This window comes from Ranitomeya imitator, chromosome 2 (assembly GCF_032444005.1).
Source record: "Ranitomeya imitator isolate aRanImi1 chromosome 2, aRanImi1.pri, whole genome shotgun sequence".
Lineage (NCBI taxonomy): Eukaryota > Metazoa > Chordata > Amphibia > Anura > Dendrobatidae > Ranitomeya > Ranitomeya imitator.
The window spans coordinates 186,468,994-186,486,408 of NC_091283.1; the positions used below are offsets into that span (position 1 = coordinate 186,468,994).

Below are 17,415 nucleotides of genomic sequence, written 5' to 3' on the forward strand. Positions count from 1 at the left end.
TGCCTGTTATCGCCTGATCTGCCTTAGTCCGCAGAAGATTTCCCCTATTAATGCAGATCAGTGTTCACAATGCGTTGAGGCGGACGTTTCTTGCTCGGCATTGTGACACATTGTACAGCTCGCGTGCCCCGCTGTCTTTAATTAAGCCTTCTCCATGGTTCCCAGAAGTAGGAACATAACCATCCGGGTGTGCCGGAGCATAGACTAAGAAATGGAACTGAGTTTACTAAGGAGCATATGGTACGTGGCCGACTACGATAATCCACTGGCACAACCGTGATTTCCTACTGTCCCATCCTCCGAGCTGAATAAGCTTTAATTGTGTGCAATGTCCTGCCATTCACTAGAGAAGACCGATGGGATGGAAAGTAGGAGACATAAGAGTGTCGCCATTTCTAGGTTGTAAGCTACTGTCATGGCACGCATCAACATAGGCATATGACCAGGGTTATACATTGGGTGACATAGTCCCAGCAGACCCTTCTTTACTTTCGCTTTTTCCTCCTCGCTTCCCACACGCTATAACCTTTTTAAATTATTCTTCATGGCTTGTTTTTTTCTTTTGTTTGTTTTTTCGGTACGAGCTGAAGTTTTTGTCGATACCATTTTGGGTTCCATACGACTTTCTGATCTTTTTTTATTCAATTTTTTATGGAGGCCAAGTGACCAAAAAACAGCAATTTTATTTAATTTTTTTGCCATTTGCCGTATTGTATAAATATTATATTATTTTATTAGTTCATTTTATGTTATTAGTTATTTTTTTTAGATTATATTTATGTTCTGGAAGGGGGGGGAAAGGGTGATATGAACATTTATAGTTTATTATTTATTAAAAAATATATATATTTTTTTTTTACTTTTTTTTATTTTTATTAATCCTCTCCTGGGGAATTTTAATCTGGAATAACCTGGTACTGTGATATTGAGGTATTGCAAAATTACTGATCTCCTGTGAAGCCCAGCCTCCGGCTTCCTGGGTGTACAAACATGGCAGACATGGGGTCCATAGTTGGCGCTCCCTGCTACCTTGGCAAATTGGCATCATGTTGTGGGGGACGCTGATAGTCATCAGAAGTGACACCTTCCCCATTCTCAACCTCTAAAATGCCACTGGTACTACTGACAGCGGCATCCAAGAGGTTCGAATTGCTCCAATCACAGCAGCTAGACGCGGGTGGCACTCATGTTATATGGCGCTGGCTCAGCTCATACCGTCTATGACAGGCGGATGTCGCAGTTTGTAGCGGGGTCACCCAGGATGCCTGGGTCTTTGCACGTCCTTACAGGCACCATGTGCTGTCACCAGTCTTGTATATGGCAGCATTCAGAAAACCTACTGTTCCGAAATAAGAAGTAAGCATTCTGTATGCCGCCATGCGGTACCCCACAGAAGGGATGCTTCTAGACTAGAATGCCCCCTTAATATTGGATCCGCTGAAAGTTGCCATTATATTTTTTCTTAGAAATTTTAGGTCAATCCTGGTGAAGAAATATTGTCCCTGTATAAATTACAAAGCACATAGAGTTCCTACTATATAGTGCAAATAATTACTACATAGACCAATACCATACCAATATTCAGGAGCCCTAAAGCTGGAGCCTTCATTGCATTAGAAATGTACTAACAATAATAAATGATATGTAAAGCATGCCGAGAAGTTAGCTACTTCCTCCTGTACTGATAGCACAATTGGACTGCACTTCTGTTTTCCAAATATTCACCTTGAATCAGACTATTGATTAAATCAGGTTTTTGTGTTGAGTGTATTTTCTTTAGAATGTTTTTTTTTTTTCTTTCAAACGTTATTACAAAAAAAATAAAAAATTTACACTGCTTTTTGGCTGTTTTAAACTCCTACTTCCTGTCCTTTCAGGAAGAGTTTACAGCAGTCTCCTAATCAGCAGAGGCAGGATTACAGTGACAGGTAACACCTCTATATACAGCTGATAACAGAGGATCCGCCAATCACAATATGCGATGTCACTGCTGAGCTTGTTCCCCCCTTTTTTCCCCATGACCTTTGCACACACTCATTAAATGCTTCAATACAAAGCAGAGGGTAAGAGTCTGATCATTGCAGCTAATGTGCATGTGCATTTCCTGGAACAACAGGAAGTTAGAGTCCAAAAAAGCCCCAGTGGTCGGTGTGAGAATTGCAAGATTTTTACTTGTAATACAAATTGGGATATGGGAGGAAAAAAACAATTATTATGAAACCTGATTTAAATATTAGGTCATTTTTGAACCTTTAAGCAGGGAACGAGGCTCCAGAATGAGGGGGCAACAGATTTGTCGGCTTTACATATACCATGCATGGTCACATTTTTCAGTTTCATCTGGAAGGTAGATGAATAAAGGATTGTTCTTCTTGGATGATCCCTACCAACGTGAAAGATCCACAAAGACGGAGCTGACAATGATGATAACATTCTGGCTAATCTTGAGATGAACGAAGATAAAGTCCCTAACCCATAGTCTGCTTTTGGGTGAGCACTCACTTCTTCAGGATGATCTCCGAGGCTCCCTTGCTGTACAGTCTGAATCCTCCATTAGGCAGGCACACGACGGTGCTCATAGACTTACGGACAGAGTTGAAGGTGTACACTTTATAGAGCGTCTCCTCAGGAATCTGGTCTCGCACCAGCTGGTAGTCCCGTTGCATATCCAGAACAAAGCCAAGCAGGGCGCACTCAGTTTTATTGCCTACTTGCTGGGGAAGCGCTCCATCTTTTTCTGGAGGCTTGAAAAAGGAAAAGAGACATGAGGATGAAAATCTATTGCCACCAAATGCTAAATGTACAAATTAGAAAAGCACCCGACCACTGGTGATGTTGGCAGTTCCAGCTCCACTGAAGTGAATCGGCTGGAGCTGCAATGCCAATCATATCCTGTGGACAGGAGTGGCGCTCTTTTGGGGAAAAAAACAGCCACTTTTTCATTGCTGGGGAAGTATCAACCAGTCTGGTACTAATATGGCTTGACGTACTGACTAGACTGACGTTGGCAGTAAGACTATTATTTCAGATATATGGACCATTTTCCATACTCCTGCTTCCTTTTAAGCCACACATACACTTTAGATAGCTGATAACGATGGGATGGGAACAGCAGTAACATCCCTGATAATCTAGGGTACTAAAGAATAATAATAATACATTTTATTTATATAGCACCAACAAATAATACTATCCCTGGTGGTCCAGGGTAGTGAAAAGATTGACAAAAAAGTCACTGGTTGTCCAGAGGAGTGATATGGTCTACGGCAGTGATGAAATTATTGGTAATATCCCTGGTGGTCCAGCGTGGTGATGGGGTTGACAGTAACATCACTGGTGGTCTAGGACAGTGATGGCATTAACATTAACATCTCTCTGGTGGTCCAGGGGAGTGAAGGGATTAACACTAACATCCCTGGTGGTCCAGGAGAGTGAAAGCATCAACAGTAACATCCCTGGTGGTACAGGGGAGTGAAGGGATTAAAACAAACATCCCTGGTGGTCTATGGGCAGTGATGGGATTCTTCATAATATCCCTGGTGGTCCAGGGTAGTGATAGGATTGACAATAAGATCCCTGGTGGGCCAGGGGAGTGAAGGGATTAACACTAACATCCCTGGTGGTCCAGGAGAGTGAAAGCATCAACAGTAACATCCCTGGTGGTACAGGGGAGTGAAGGGATTAAAACAAACATCCCTGGTGGTCTATGGGCAGTGATGGGATTCTTCATAATATCCCTGGTGGTCCAGGGTAGTGATAGGATTGACAGCCAATCACAGAGCATTTAGATAGTCAGAGGTTCTCTGATTCGCTGACTGGGATTATGTAGATGATGGAAAGTGTGATGGGTGGGAGGGGACAAGAGAAGCAGAATATTTAGGAGTCTCCTTTACCCTTTGGGGCACAATGCATTTTATTTTATCTATTTTTATATTTATTTGACTTTTTAAAAATCTTTTTTGTTAATAATTGTCATTCTTATGTTTGATAGTTATGTGAAGCCAAGTAGAAGGTGAGGAGCTTACTAGTATCTTGGTGGTGTAGGCACAATTAATGGCAATGGCATTGACGAGCAGGTCTAAGGTTTTGGAATTGAGGCTGCTGGGATCCGGCTTCTCTTTATGATGGACGTCTCCAATGTAAGACTGCACAACTGTCATCCGGTTGGTTGTCAGAGTTCCCGTTTTGTCAGAGCAGATGGCTGTGGCATTGCCCATTGTCTCACAAGCATCCAAGTGTCGCACAAGGTTGTTGTCCTTCATCATTTTCTGCAAAGCAACAACAATCGTCTTAATATTGCTCAGATCTAAAGGCGGCATGGAACAAACTTAAAGGTGTATTCTCAAGTTTGGAAGTTACCTTGTTAATCGTTGGGGGTATGACTGTCGGGAACCCCACCAATCCTGAGAACCAGGGTTCTGTAAGTTGAGCGGTGGTTAATCATGAGCACTGCCGCTCCATTCATTCTTAATGGGACCACCGGAGATAGCTGAGCACTCGGCTGGTCTGCGCCACTCTCCTAAGAATGAATCTAGTGATGATGCCCACGATCGACCACCGCTGCCTTCACATGAAGCTCTTCAGAGCCCAGATTCTTCGGATCGGTGGGGTTCCCAGTGGTCTGAGCCCCAATCATTTTTAACCTATTGAAAGGGAATTGCTTCAAAAACTTCATGAAGGTATCTAAAAAAAAAATCTCTCGTATCGGCACTCGAATAAAGTCACTAATGGATGTTACCCCATAACCAATGAAAATCTCAATTGGGAGGTTAACCACTCCATGTAGGGAGCTGCGCTCTTTCGGCTCTGTACACTGTGTTGGGCCCCCCACTGGTCTGAAATTGATGACCTTTCCTAAGGACAGTTCATTAATATCTAAGTCCTGGGAAACCCCTAAAAACAAACTTGGCATGAAATCTTGATTAATAATCTCCTACAGGACCTCCTAGCTTGCTAGGCAGAACTCGCATCTGTCCTTTACTCCCTGCCAACATAGTGTGGGTAGATTAGCAAACTGTAGGGAACAATTGGAAAGGAAGTATGACTTCAGAATCGGACTACACTGTGTTTCTGAAGTCTGTTACTATGGAGACGCAAAGGAACTGTATACACAAAACATTTGAAGACTAATCTATTTGCAAACATCATTCCTTTTTATCTTCTATGCATTGGAACGCTTAAAAATTACTATAAGGGTAGACTTAGCCTTAATTGAATATCACTATATGCATGACACAATAAAATATAGTGATATGCAATCAACGCTAAGTCTACCCTTATAGTATTTTTTTTATGTTCCAGTGCATAGAAGATAAAATATACATATATAAAGACATGCTACCGTATATGTTCCTTTCTTACAACATTAGCATCTCTTTGTGTAGATGTGTAAAGCTTCCAAAGCCGCTACTGCTTACCTTGACGGAATAGGCTAGAGAGATGGTAACGGCTAGGGGCAGGCCTTCTGGCACAGCCACCACTAGGACAGTAACTCCAATGATGAAGAATTTGACAAAGTATTGCACGTAGACAGGGGTACACTCCGCTAGCCACACTTTGCCCTCCACCACAAAGGTTTCAATCACAAAGTAGAGCACCAAGATGATGACTGTAATTGCCGACATCACCAGACCTGGTGGAGGAGGTAGGGTGGGGTGTTAAGGGGACGGGAGAAAGGAAAGGAGCATAAGGAAAAGAGGGGTGGAAGGTAAGTCAGAGAGGACAACAAACCAGGTTAATAAGGGGCAGAGAGACAGAATATGGCAGCACACTCAGTTCTGTTGCAAATTTTACCCTATCACATGGATTTGCAAGCGATGGCTCTTCAGATTCTGCTGGACTACATTTCTCCGCTACAGGCTTATCATACTGACGGTTGTAGTTCAACAAAAACCAGAGGACCCAATGCTGACATGTCTTGTTGGGTATATGGGACCATAGTATTACAATCAAAGGGCTGTTATTAAAATACTACCGCCATGTCATACCCGTGCTCTGTGCTAAAAGGATCTCATCCTATAAGGCAGTGATCGCCAACCTGTGACCCCAGCAACTGCAAAAATACAAGTCCCAGCATGCTACAGAAGTTGTAGTTTGGCAATTGTTGGAGATCCACTCAATGCTGGAGATCCACTCAATGGAGACCACTTACGGTATATATGGTCCCTATTGTAGCTATGGAAGGGGTCCCCATGAGATGCTTTCACTGGATAGGGATCCTGATCAGTGGGGGAAAGGACGACCAGCAGCATTAGATGGGGTAGGTGAAGCCCTTTAACACAAAGCACCAAGTCTCACACCATTTTTTTTTTATAAAACTGTCAACTTTGGACGCCATTTTGAAAAATTCTCAATTAAATTTCTTTATAGACACTGGCGCTCCCTTATTTTTTTTACCTATGCATGGCTACAGATTCCCAACATAACCACGTAGCCAAAAAAAGGCAAATAGTCATAGAGGTAACTAATACTATTACATTTCCGTCTGCCTATAACAACCACTAGAGGGAACTGAAGAGCTTCCTGCATAATTTAATATAGTTCTCCACTTTCTTTTTTTTCCCACTTAAATACATGTATTTGGGGGTCAAAATATTTTTTTGCAATAAAAATGTAGCACTTTTATGTTTTTAAAGAGACTTTGTTTCCTTTCACATTGAACTTTGATGTGGTCTGTGGTTTGAAATCAGCTGAGAAGGGCTCAGAAAAAGACAGGTAAGAGTTAGAAATTCTCCCACTGGACTATAGGAATGAGCTAACTGACGGATTATCATTTAGCCTATAATGCAACAAGCAATAAAACTGAGTAAACGTGGCTATAGAAGCAAATGGTGCAAATTACGGAGTCAAACCCAATGATGAAAATGATTTTTAGCCAAAAATACATGCATTAAAAAAGTTAAAAAAATGTTTGTCCCCAACCCCTTTAAGTAAGCTCCTAAGCGCCATCTGGTGGTGATTTCGGACAGGCAGAATTTTCCCAGCACATTGTGCATTATTAGCAATGGATGCCCATGTACCCAGCTAGAGGGAATCAGTGTGGGACCCCGGTATGGTCATCATATAAAAATTGCAACAGTGAAATCTACAATATGTTAGTTCGAGAATGAAAAAGCAAATTCTGTGTTAGGTCTATACAGGGAGAAGAAAAAACATTTCACACTTCACAGAAGAATGCATTAACACATCTACTCTCATTTCCCGATGTCTCTGATTCTAGTATATCAAACCCAATAGCGAGGACGAAGTTTGGGAAGAAAATAGATTGCAGAGAACTAAAGCTTCAGTTCAAAGATCTGTCAGTACTGGTAGCAAGCTTCTATGGAAGACACAAGGGTACCGGTGTGAGCTGACCGTGGACTTCACTTATTCATCAAAGCAGATCTTCAAACATATGAAATCCATTCAGGTCACCTACATAGGGCTGAAGGCACCATTCATGGACTGACGCTGTGTATTCCTCTTCCGTGCCTGCATGTGTTGCATGCTCGGGCATTTTCAGGGGAGCAGGATTTTTTAATACATTAACAATGTTTTTTTGGCATTTACTTTAAGCGAATGATTGGAAAATATCAGGAAACCCATCCTGTCACTCTAGGGAATAGTTTGTGAAGTAGCAGCTTGTCGCTATTTCCTACTTATTGGATAAGCCTAGGAGACAGTGGGGGTCCTCTCAGGGGGCTTATACTGCATAAGGTCCATTGGTAAGTAAGAGCACTCATTACAGTTTAGGCGAGTAGCCCCAAAGCTACCATTTGCCAAACCACTCTCTATACAGCTCAACTATGGGGCCAACAACTCATTACTCAGCTCTCTCATGTGCCAAATCAACTATTACCTAGATCATCCATGTGCTAGACTACTCTTCTTGGGCTGATTCCTAAGCTCCAGACCACTCCTTCACCTGCACTTTAATATGCTGACCACTTCTTCCCCGATTCTTTTGTGTGCCAGCCCACTCCTTCTTTAATCCTTCCAAGTTCCTGATCACTCTTTCCCCAGCTACACCATGTGCCAGACCATCATGTACCAGAAAACTTATTCCCCAAGTCTTCCATGTGCCAGTTCACTCATTCTGCAGCGTTATCCATGTGCTATATCAGTCCTTCATGGTTCCAGACTAATCCTCTTGGGTCATTTTCCCAAACTCTACTGTATAGAAGGCAATTTAGTTGCTTTTCCATGTGCAGTACCATTCATTTCCTAACTCAACCATGTGCCAGACCACTCCTTGCTCTCCTCTACCTTACGCCAAATCATTACCTCCCCAACTCTACCACATGCCAGACCAGTTCTTTTAGAGCTCTCCTTCTCCAGCTCTACCATGTGCCAAGCCACTCTATCGTCAACTCTACCATGTGCCAAACCATTATTTCCTCAGCTCCCTTTGGTGCTAGACCACTTTTCTTCAGCTCTTTCCCCAGTGCTTCCATATGCCAAACCATTGCTTCTTTAGGACTACCAATTGCCAAACCATTGCTTCTCCAGCTCTACATTGTGCCAGACAACTTCCTACCTAACTTTTTCATGTGCAAGTCATTACTTCCCTAGCGTCTACATATTCCCAACCACTTCTTATTGAGCTTTCCTTCCCAAGCTCCATCATGTGCTATACCACTCCTTTGCTATCACTACAATGTGCCACACCACTCCTTCACCCCTCTACCATGTGTCAGGCCACTTCTTACTCACCTCTACCATGTGCCTCAGCCACTCCTTCCCCCCTCTACCATGTGCCACGGCCAGTCCTTCCCCCCTCTACCATGTGCCAGGCCACTCCTTCCCCACCTCTACCATGTGCCAGGCCACTCCTTCCCCCTCTACCATGTGCCTCAGCCACTCCTTCCCCCTCTACCATGTGCTACGGCCACTCCTTCCCCCCTCTACCATGTACCAGTCCACTCCTTCCCCACCTCTACCATGTGCCAGGCCACTCCTTCCCCACCTCTACCATGTGCCAGGCCACTCCTTCCCCACCTCTACCATGTGCCAGGCCACTCCTTCCCCCTCTACCATGTGCCTCGGCCACTCCTTCCCCACTCTACCATGTGCCACGGCCACTCCTCCCCTCTACCATGTGCCAGGTCACTCCTTCCCCACCTCTACCATGTGCCAGGCCACTCCTTCCCCACCTCTACCATGTGCCAGGCCACTACTTCCCCCCCTCTACCATGTGCCAGGCCACTCCTTCCCCACCTCTACCATGTGCCAGGCCACTCCTTCCCCACCTCTACCATGTGCCAGGCCACTCCTTCCCCACCTCTACCATGTGCCACAGCCACTCCTTCCCCCTCTACCATGTGCCAGGCCACTCCTTCCCCCTCTACCATGTGCCAGGCCACTACTTCCTCCCTCTACCATGTGCCAGGCCACTACTTCCTCCCTCTACCATGTGCCAGGCCACTCCTTCCCCCTCTACCATGTGCCAGGCCACTCCTTCCCCCTCTACCATGTGCCAGGCCACTCCCTCCCCCTCTATCATGTGCCAAGCCACTCCTTCCCCCCTCTACCATGTGACAAGCCACTTCTTTCCCACCTCTACCATGTGCCACGGCACTCCTTCCCTATCTCTACTATGTGACAGACCACTCCTTCCCTTTTTCTACCAATCCTTCCTTTGATCCTACACATTCCTGACCACTTCTTCTCAAGTTCTCGTTCCCAATCTCCACCATGGGCTGGACCACTCATTTTCCATAAGACCAACCCCTTCCATAGCTTACCTAAACTACACAGTGAATATTACTGAAAATATAAGACGTTTTCTTAGTATTATCAGTTCAATGATTGACTTTAAAATGTTTTTTTTCTTATCATTGTCGCACACCTTAGGCCACCATTGTTAACAAGACATAAGTTCATAGAACATAAGGCTCAGGCTTACACAGTTGGCCGCTGGTTCTCTTGTCTGTAGACTCTGAGGAGTCGAATTTAATATCATGTCATCCTTGAATACACCCATTTCATCCATAACTGCGGTACTCATTGTTACCTGCTTTTCCTATTTGCACTGCCAGCTTGGTGAGTTTCCCCTGTAATACGGACTTCTCCTTTTTAGGAATACTGGCCTTTTTCTTTTCACGTTCCTCCATTTCTCCACCTTCTGCACTTTTCAGAGGCTGCATCTCCATGGCAACGGCGCCATCCTGCTTTTTAGCTAAAAACCAAACAAACAGGAAAGTCCAGAGTTACTGAATGTCTCGGGGTCCATTTTATAAGGAGGTCTTGTGACCTACACCAAGTTTTGTCCTATTCAGCCTGATTTTAAAGGGGATATCCACTACTAGGACAACCTCATCTAAATGTATGGCCTCGATAAAATAAAATAAAAATATTCTCACATTCCGTGCTGGCGACTTTCCAGTGGTTTCGGCACTCGCGGTTTCGGGGTTCTCGTGCAGTTGTATGACACGCGGTGCCTGGTGCCCAATCAGTTCCACTGTCACCGCCTTCTGTCGAATTGAAGAGGAAGTCGGAGATCAGGTGTTCTATTCGACAGTAGGCGGGGACAGTGATGCTAGCTCTGATTGGGCGCCGGAGTCCCATGTCACAATACCGCATCACAGCCCCAGGACCACTAGTGCCGACACCGCCAGAATGGCCCCGGCACAGGAGGTGAGTATAGGCTTTATTATTTTATCAGGCCAGGCCAAACATTTAGATCGAGAAGGGGTTGTCCTAGTAGTGGATAACCTCTTTAAGATTGAAAACAATTTGTTCAATGAATTCGCATGACAACTTCTTTAGAGGCTTCCATAGTTTCACTGCTCTTACAGTAAAGAATCCTACTTTTCTTTATATGCAGTAAATGACTCCTTGCCTGTATAATTATATGTAGATCTTTAGACCTGTAATAGGTATTAGGTAAAGTTTTGCTGACGCTCTGACTAGTGATTTGTAAAGCGGTACAACTACCGTATGTTTTCATCATGTGCATCCTTGCCCCCTTTTTATGATTTTTATGCATTCCATAACATTAGCTGACTAGGCAGCAGCTGCCTGACACTCTTTTCTGTGTCCAGTTTGACGTAATATTCGTCTTTTCCCATCACAGTTTTATCTAGTATTTCCTCATTTGATATGTAATGGTGGCTTGCATTTAAAAGGAACCTGTCATCAGATTTTTACTATTTAATGTGATGGCAACATAATGTAGGGGCTGAGAGCCTTATTCCAATTATGTATCAGTTGTTAGGCTGTGTGCTATAGTTTCAGTACAATCAGTGTTTTATCAGCAGGAGATTCTCACTGCAGGACTAGGTCTCAAATGCACACAAGTCAGGCTAATCTAATCAAAATGACTGTTCAAACCAAGCTCAGGAGCTTGGTGCACCCTTGTTTTGCATCTATGTTCACCTTCCTCTGACATTACGGGAATCAGAGGAAGGATGGAGACAGACAGAAAACAATTGGGTGGGAAGATGCATGCAGCGCCTGTGCTAGGTTTGGACAGTCGTTTTGTGCTGACTACTTCCCTTTAATGGAACTAAACCTCATTTTAATTTCTCTGCCCAAACCTCCATCTAAATCCATTTATAGCATAGCATACCTTCTGCTGTTAGAACAAAACTCATTGAATTAACAATCTCCCAAAAAATTAAGACACTCCCTTTAAAAGGGAGATAAATAGAGCCCACCCCCAAGTCAAATCCCTTATCATTTGGTCAGTTAAGAGCACTAGGTCACCAGGTTATGTCTTTGCAGCAAAAGGATAGCCCATTGATTTCAAATGAAATGGTGTAATTCTTTATTTCCCCTGCGGGGGTGCTGCAGAGAAATTCTATACTCAGTGAAGCACTCTTAGCAATCAAGAAGGGCTCAAATTTTGTGAAAATCGAAAATATTGATTAGAGCACCTCTGTTGTGAATTCTGTTGTCGGGCTCCCTCCTGTGGTCATGAATGGTACTTCGGCTGGTTCTGTCCATGGACTTCCTCTGGTGGGTGTTTCTGAGTTTCCTTCCACAGGTGACGAGGTTAATTCGTTAGCTGCTGCTCTATTTAACTCCACTTAGATCTTTGCTCCATGCCACCTGTCAATGTTCCAGTATTGGTTTAGTTCACTCCTGGATCGTTCTTGTGACCTGTCTTCCCAACAGAAGCTAAGTTCCAGCTTGTATTTCTTTGGTTTGCTATTTTTCTGTCCAGCTTGCAATTTTTATTGTTGTCTTGCTTGCTGGAATCTCTGGGACGCAGAGGGAGTCGGTGCGGAGGGTCTTTTTGCGCCCTCTGCGTGGTCTTTTTGCAGGTTTTTGTGCTGATCGCAAAGTAACCTTTCCTATCCTCGGTCTGTTCAGTAAGTCGGGCCTCACTTTGCTAAATCTATTTCATCTCTGTGTTTGTGTTTTCATCTTGCTCACAGTCATTATATGTGGGGGGCTGCCTTTTCCTTTGGGGAATTTCTCTGAGGCAAGGTAGGCTTTGTTTTTCTATCTTCAGGGCTAGCTAGTTTCTTAGGCTGTGCCGAGTTGCATAGGGAGCGTTAGGCGCAATCCACGGCTATTTCTAGTGTGTTTGATAGGATTAGGGATTGCGGTCAGCAGAGTTCCCACGTCCCAGAGCTCGTCCTTTATTATCAGTAACTATCAGGTCATTCCGTGTGCTCTTAACCACCAGGTCCATTATTGTCCTGACCACCAGGTCATAACACACCTCCCTGAATTTCGGTGACAAGTTGAGAACATTTTATCAATGATTCATAATGGAAAGTTGATTATTCACCTGAGGAATGTGCGTCAGGAACGGTGTGCCCAAACTCAATCTTTTTAACACTGCGTTAATATTTTCAAGCTGTAATTGTAAGTGTTCCGCTGGGTAGCGCGAATAATTTCAATTCCTCATATCCATTTTTAAGCTGCCAGTGTGCCCTACCGAGATGGCATTGTTGTCGTACAATTATGCTGCTGGATGGAGGCAGCTATTCGACCATCAGGCCTCCACCAAAACAACGCACCTGAGGCGTATAAATGCAGGCCCACAATAGGAGCCCTGTCAAGCCTTCTTGCTGCAACAGAACACACCCTGTTGTGTCTCATTCCTCCGGTATAAAGTGGGCAGGGAAGAATGAGCAGCCTGATTGGCTGAGGGCTTCCATGCTGTGATCACACCATTGTGTCGAAATAAACATTTAGGAGGGAAAAGAAAAAAAACATACACATAGCCGTATGTCCGTTCTTCCGCTGAGAAGGACTAATCAATAGCAGCTTACAATAAAATATTATAACACTTAATATATGCATACATAATAATGTCTAAGAGAAACAAACATGTAAACATTTATTGACACCTAACCAGTGGAAGGTAAGTGAGATCCTTCAACTTAAAACATAGACTAAAGACCCCCTACTAGGTGAAAGTCAGACAAAGCCACCAATTTTTACAGGATTGTGCAACCATCTGTGTCAGGACTTGAACCCGACACCTCTTATGTACAAGGCAGCAGCTCTTCTCTCTGAGCTATTCGGATCGCAGGACATTTCAGTGCTAACCCAGATACAAGTACCTATGTTGTTCCTGATGGTCTCCACCAAACGTTCTTGATTGTCTCAACCCTGTGATCCCCTGATTGATCACCCTACTTAAACCTGGCAGTGGACTTCCTTCTTTGCAAGATTATAGAGCTCCCAGCCTTTAGTCTAGCTGCTGCTTATCTTCAAGATCCTACTGCTACTCAGTCTACCAACCTCTGGCTATTCCTCACTATGTTACCTACTTATCCCCCCACTATACTGCTGCTCCTGTGTACTGACCTCTGGCTACTCCTGACTACATGACCTGCTTATCTTCCCAGCTATACTGTTGCTACCATGTACCAACCTCTGGTTATTCCTGACTACCCAACCTGCTTATCTTCCCAACTATACTGCTGCTGTGTGTACCAACCTCTGGCTATTCCTGACTATGTTACCTGCTTATCCTCCTAACTATACTGCTGCTCTGTATACCGATCTCTGGTTATTCTTGACTACACAACCTGCTTATCTTCCAAACTATACTGCTGCTCCGTGTACCAACCTCTGGCTATTCCTGACTAGGTTACTTGCTTATCCTCCTAGCTATACTGCTGCTCCGTGTACCGACCTATGGCTATATCCTGACTACGTTACCTGCTTATCCTCCCAACTATTCTGCTGCTCCTGTGTACCAACCTCTGGCTATTCCTGACTATGTTACTTGCTTATCCTTCCAACTATACTGCTGCACCATGTACTGACCTCTAGTTATTCCTGACTACACAACCTGCTTATCCTCCCAACTATACTGCTGCTCTGTGTACCAACCTCTGGCTATTTCTGACTACAATACCTGCTTATCCTCCCAACTATACTGCTGCTCCGTGTACGAACCTCTGGCTATTCCTGACTACGTTTCCTGCTCTGGCTATTCCTAACAATGCAACCTGCTTATCCTCCCAGCTATACTGCTGCTACCATGTACCAACCTCTGGCTATTCCTGACTACGTTACCTGCTTATCCTCCTAACTATACTGAGGCTCCATGTAACAACCTCTGGCTATAACTGACAATGCAGCCTGCTTATCCTCCTAGCTATACTGCTGCTCCGTGTACCGACCTCTGGCTATTCCTGACAATGCAACCTGCTTATCCTCCTAGCTATACTACTGCTCTGTGTACCGACCTCTGGCTATATCCTGACTACATTACATGCTTATCCTCCCAGCTATACTGCTGCTCCATGTACTGACCTCTGGTTACATCCTGACTACGTTACTTGCTTAGCCTCCCAGCTTTACTGCTGCTCCATGTACCGACGTCTGGCTGTTTCTGACTACGTTACCTGCTTATCCTCCCAACTATTCTGTTGCTCCGTGTACTGATCTCTGGCTATTCCTTACTACGTTACCTTCTTATCCTCCCAACTATACTGCTGCTCCTGTGTACCAACCTCTGGCTATACCTGACTACATTACCTGCTTATCCTCCCAACTATACTGCTGCTCCATGTACCAACCTCTGGCTATTCCTGACTATGTTACCTGCTTATCCTCCTAACTATACTGCTGCTCTGTCTACCGATCTCTGGTTATTCTTGACTACACAACCTGCTTATCTTCCAAACTATACTGCTGCTCCGTGTACCAACCTCTGGCTATTCCTGACTACGTTACTTGCTTATCCTTCCAACTATACTGCTGCTCCATGTACTGACCTCTGGTTATTCCTGACTACCCAACCTGCTTATCTTCCCAACTATACTGCTGCTGTGTGTACCAACCTCTGGCTATTCCTGACTATGTTACCTGCTTATCCTCCTAACTATACTGCTGCTCTGTATACCGATCTCTGGTTATTCTTGACTACACAACCTGCTTATCTTCCAAACTATACTGCTGCTCCGTGTACCAACCTCTGGCTATTCCTGACTAGGTTACTTGCTTATCCTCCTAGCTATACTGCAGCTCCGTGTACCGACCTATGGCTATATCCTGACTAAGTTACCTGCTTATCCTCCCAACTATTCTGCTGCTCCTGTGTACCAACCTCTGGCTATTCCTGACTATGTTACTTGCTTATCCTTCCAACTATACTGCTGCACCATATACTGACCTCTGGTTATTCCTGACTACACAACCTTCTTATCCTCCCAACTATACTGCTGCTCTGTGTACCAACCTCTGGCTATTCCTGACTACAATACCTGCTTATCCTCCCAACTATACTGCTGCTCCGTGTACCAACCTCTGGCTATTCCTGACTACGTTTCCTGCTCTGGCTATTCCTGACAATGCAACCTGCTTATCCTCCCAGCTATACTGCTGCTACCATGTACCAACCTCTGGCTATTCCTGACTACGTTACCTGCTTATCCTCCTAACTATACTGAGGCTCCATGTAACGACCTCTGGCTATAACTGACAATGCAGCCTGCTTATCCTCCTAGCTATACTGCTGCTCCGTGTACTAACCTCTGGCTATTCCTGACAATGCAACCTGCTTATCCTCCTAGCTATACTACTGCTCTGTGTACCGACCTCTGGTTACATCCTGACTACGTTACCTGCTTAGCCTCCCAGCTTTACTGCTGCTCCATGTACCGACGTCTGGCTGTTTCTGACTACGTTACCTGCTTATCCTCCCAACTATTCTGTTGCTCCGTGTACTGATCTCTGGCTATTCCTGACTACGTTACCTTCTTATCCTCCCAACTATACTGCTGCTCCTGTGTACCAACCTCTGCCTATACCTGACTACATTACCTGCTTATCCTCCCAACTATACTGCTGCTCCATGTACCAACCTGTGGCTATTCCTGACTATGTTACCTGCTTATCCTCCAAACTATACTGCTGCTCTGTATACCGATCTCTGGTTATTCTTGACTACACAACCTGCTTATCTTCCAAACTATACTGCTGCTCCGTGTACCAACCTCTGGCTATTCCTGAGTAGGTTACTTGCTTATCCTCCTAGCTATACTGCTGCTCCGTGTACCGACCTATGGCTATATCCTGACTACGTTACCTGCTTATCCTCCCAACTATTCTGCTGCTCCGTGTACCAATCTCTGGCTATTCCTGACTACGTTACCTGCTTATCCTTCCAACTATACTGCTGCTCCGTGTACCGATCTCTGGTTATTCTTGACTACGTTACCTGCTTATCCTCCTAACTATACTGCTGCTACGTGTACCGATCTCTGGTTATTCGTGACTATGTTATCTTCTTATCTTTCCAACTATACTGCTGCTCCTGTGTACCGACCTCTGGCTATATCCTGACTACGTTACCTGCTTATCCTCCCAACTATACTGCTGCTCCGTGTACCAACCTCTAGCTATTCCTGACTAGTCAACCTGCTTATCCTCCCAACTATACTGCTGCTCCTGTGTACCAACTTCTGGCTATTCCTGACTAGGCTACCTGCCAGTGCTACCCCTGGTTGCAATACCAGTATTGCAAACCAAGTCAGTCCATAACAATCTGATGTGTATGGGGGCCTCCCAACTCTCCCTCCGACAGTTGATATTGGGAGAGAAAAGGGTTGCGTATTTGAAACTTTGTCAAGGGCTCATGTGTATAGGAAGTTAGAAGAAATAGTCGTCTGCCAAAGTATTGGAGAAAGAATCAGCAGTGGTGTCCGGATGCTGCCAAGGATGTCACAGATATTGAAATAAAAAAGGGTTTGGTACCGTGTTAGCCAGTTGAAATTAGATTGCTCTAAGTGGGAAACACAAGATAATCTTGTAGTTATGATACCTTTTTTTAACAAAAATAAATTATGTTACAATGCAAACTTTTAAGACTTCTTAGGTCTCTTTCTCAGGCAAACATAAATATATGCACAATAAAAAATTTATTTAGCCAGAAAGGGACTAACTTACTGATTAGTGCTTGGTTCGACCCCTGGGATTTGCAGTGATCGGCAAAAGGAGGATTTTTTTTATCCCCATTACAAA

At 44.4% G+C, this 17,415-nt stretch overlaps 1 protein-coding gene across 7 annotated transcripts in view; it reads right to left on the reverse strand.

Annotated features, from left to right (window-relative positions):
- Positions 1-17,415, reverse strand: part of ATP2B3 (ATPase plasma membrane Ca2+ transporting 3) — a 315,248-nt gene that overhangs the window by 40,371 nt on the left and 257,462 nt on the right. For all 7 annotated transcript variants that reach the window (XM_069748301.1, XM_069748304.1, XM_069748300.1 and 4 more), the window contains 4 exons: positions 9,992-10,156; positions 5,418-5,632; positions 4,026-4,268; positions 2,503-2,744 (listed from right to left, as the gene is read on the reverse strand). In XM_069748301.1, coding sequence (XP_069604402.1) covers positions 2,503-2,744; positions 4,026-4,268; positions 5,418-5,632; positions 9,992-10,156 — 865 coding nt within the window. The remainder of the gene's footprint in view (positions 1-2,502; positions 2,745-4,025; positions 4,269-5,417; positions 5,633-9,991; positions 10,157-17,415) is intronic.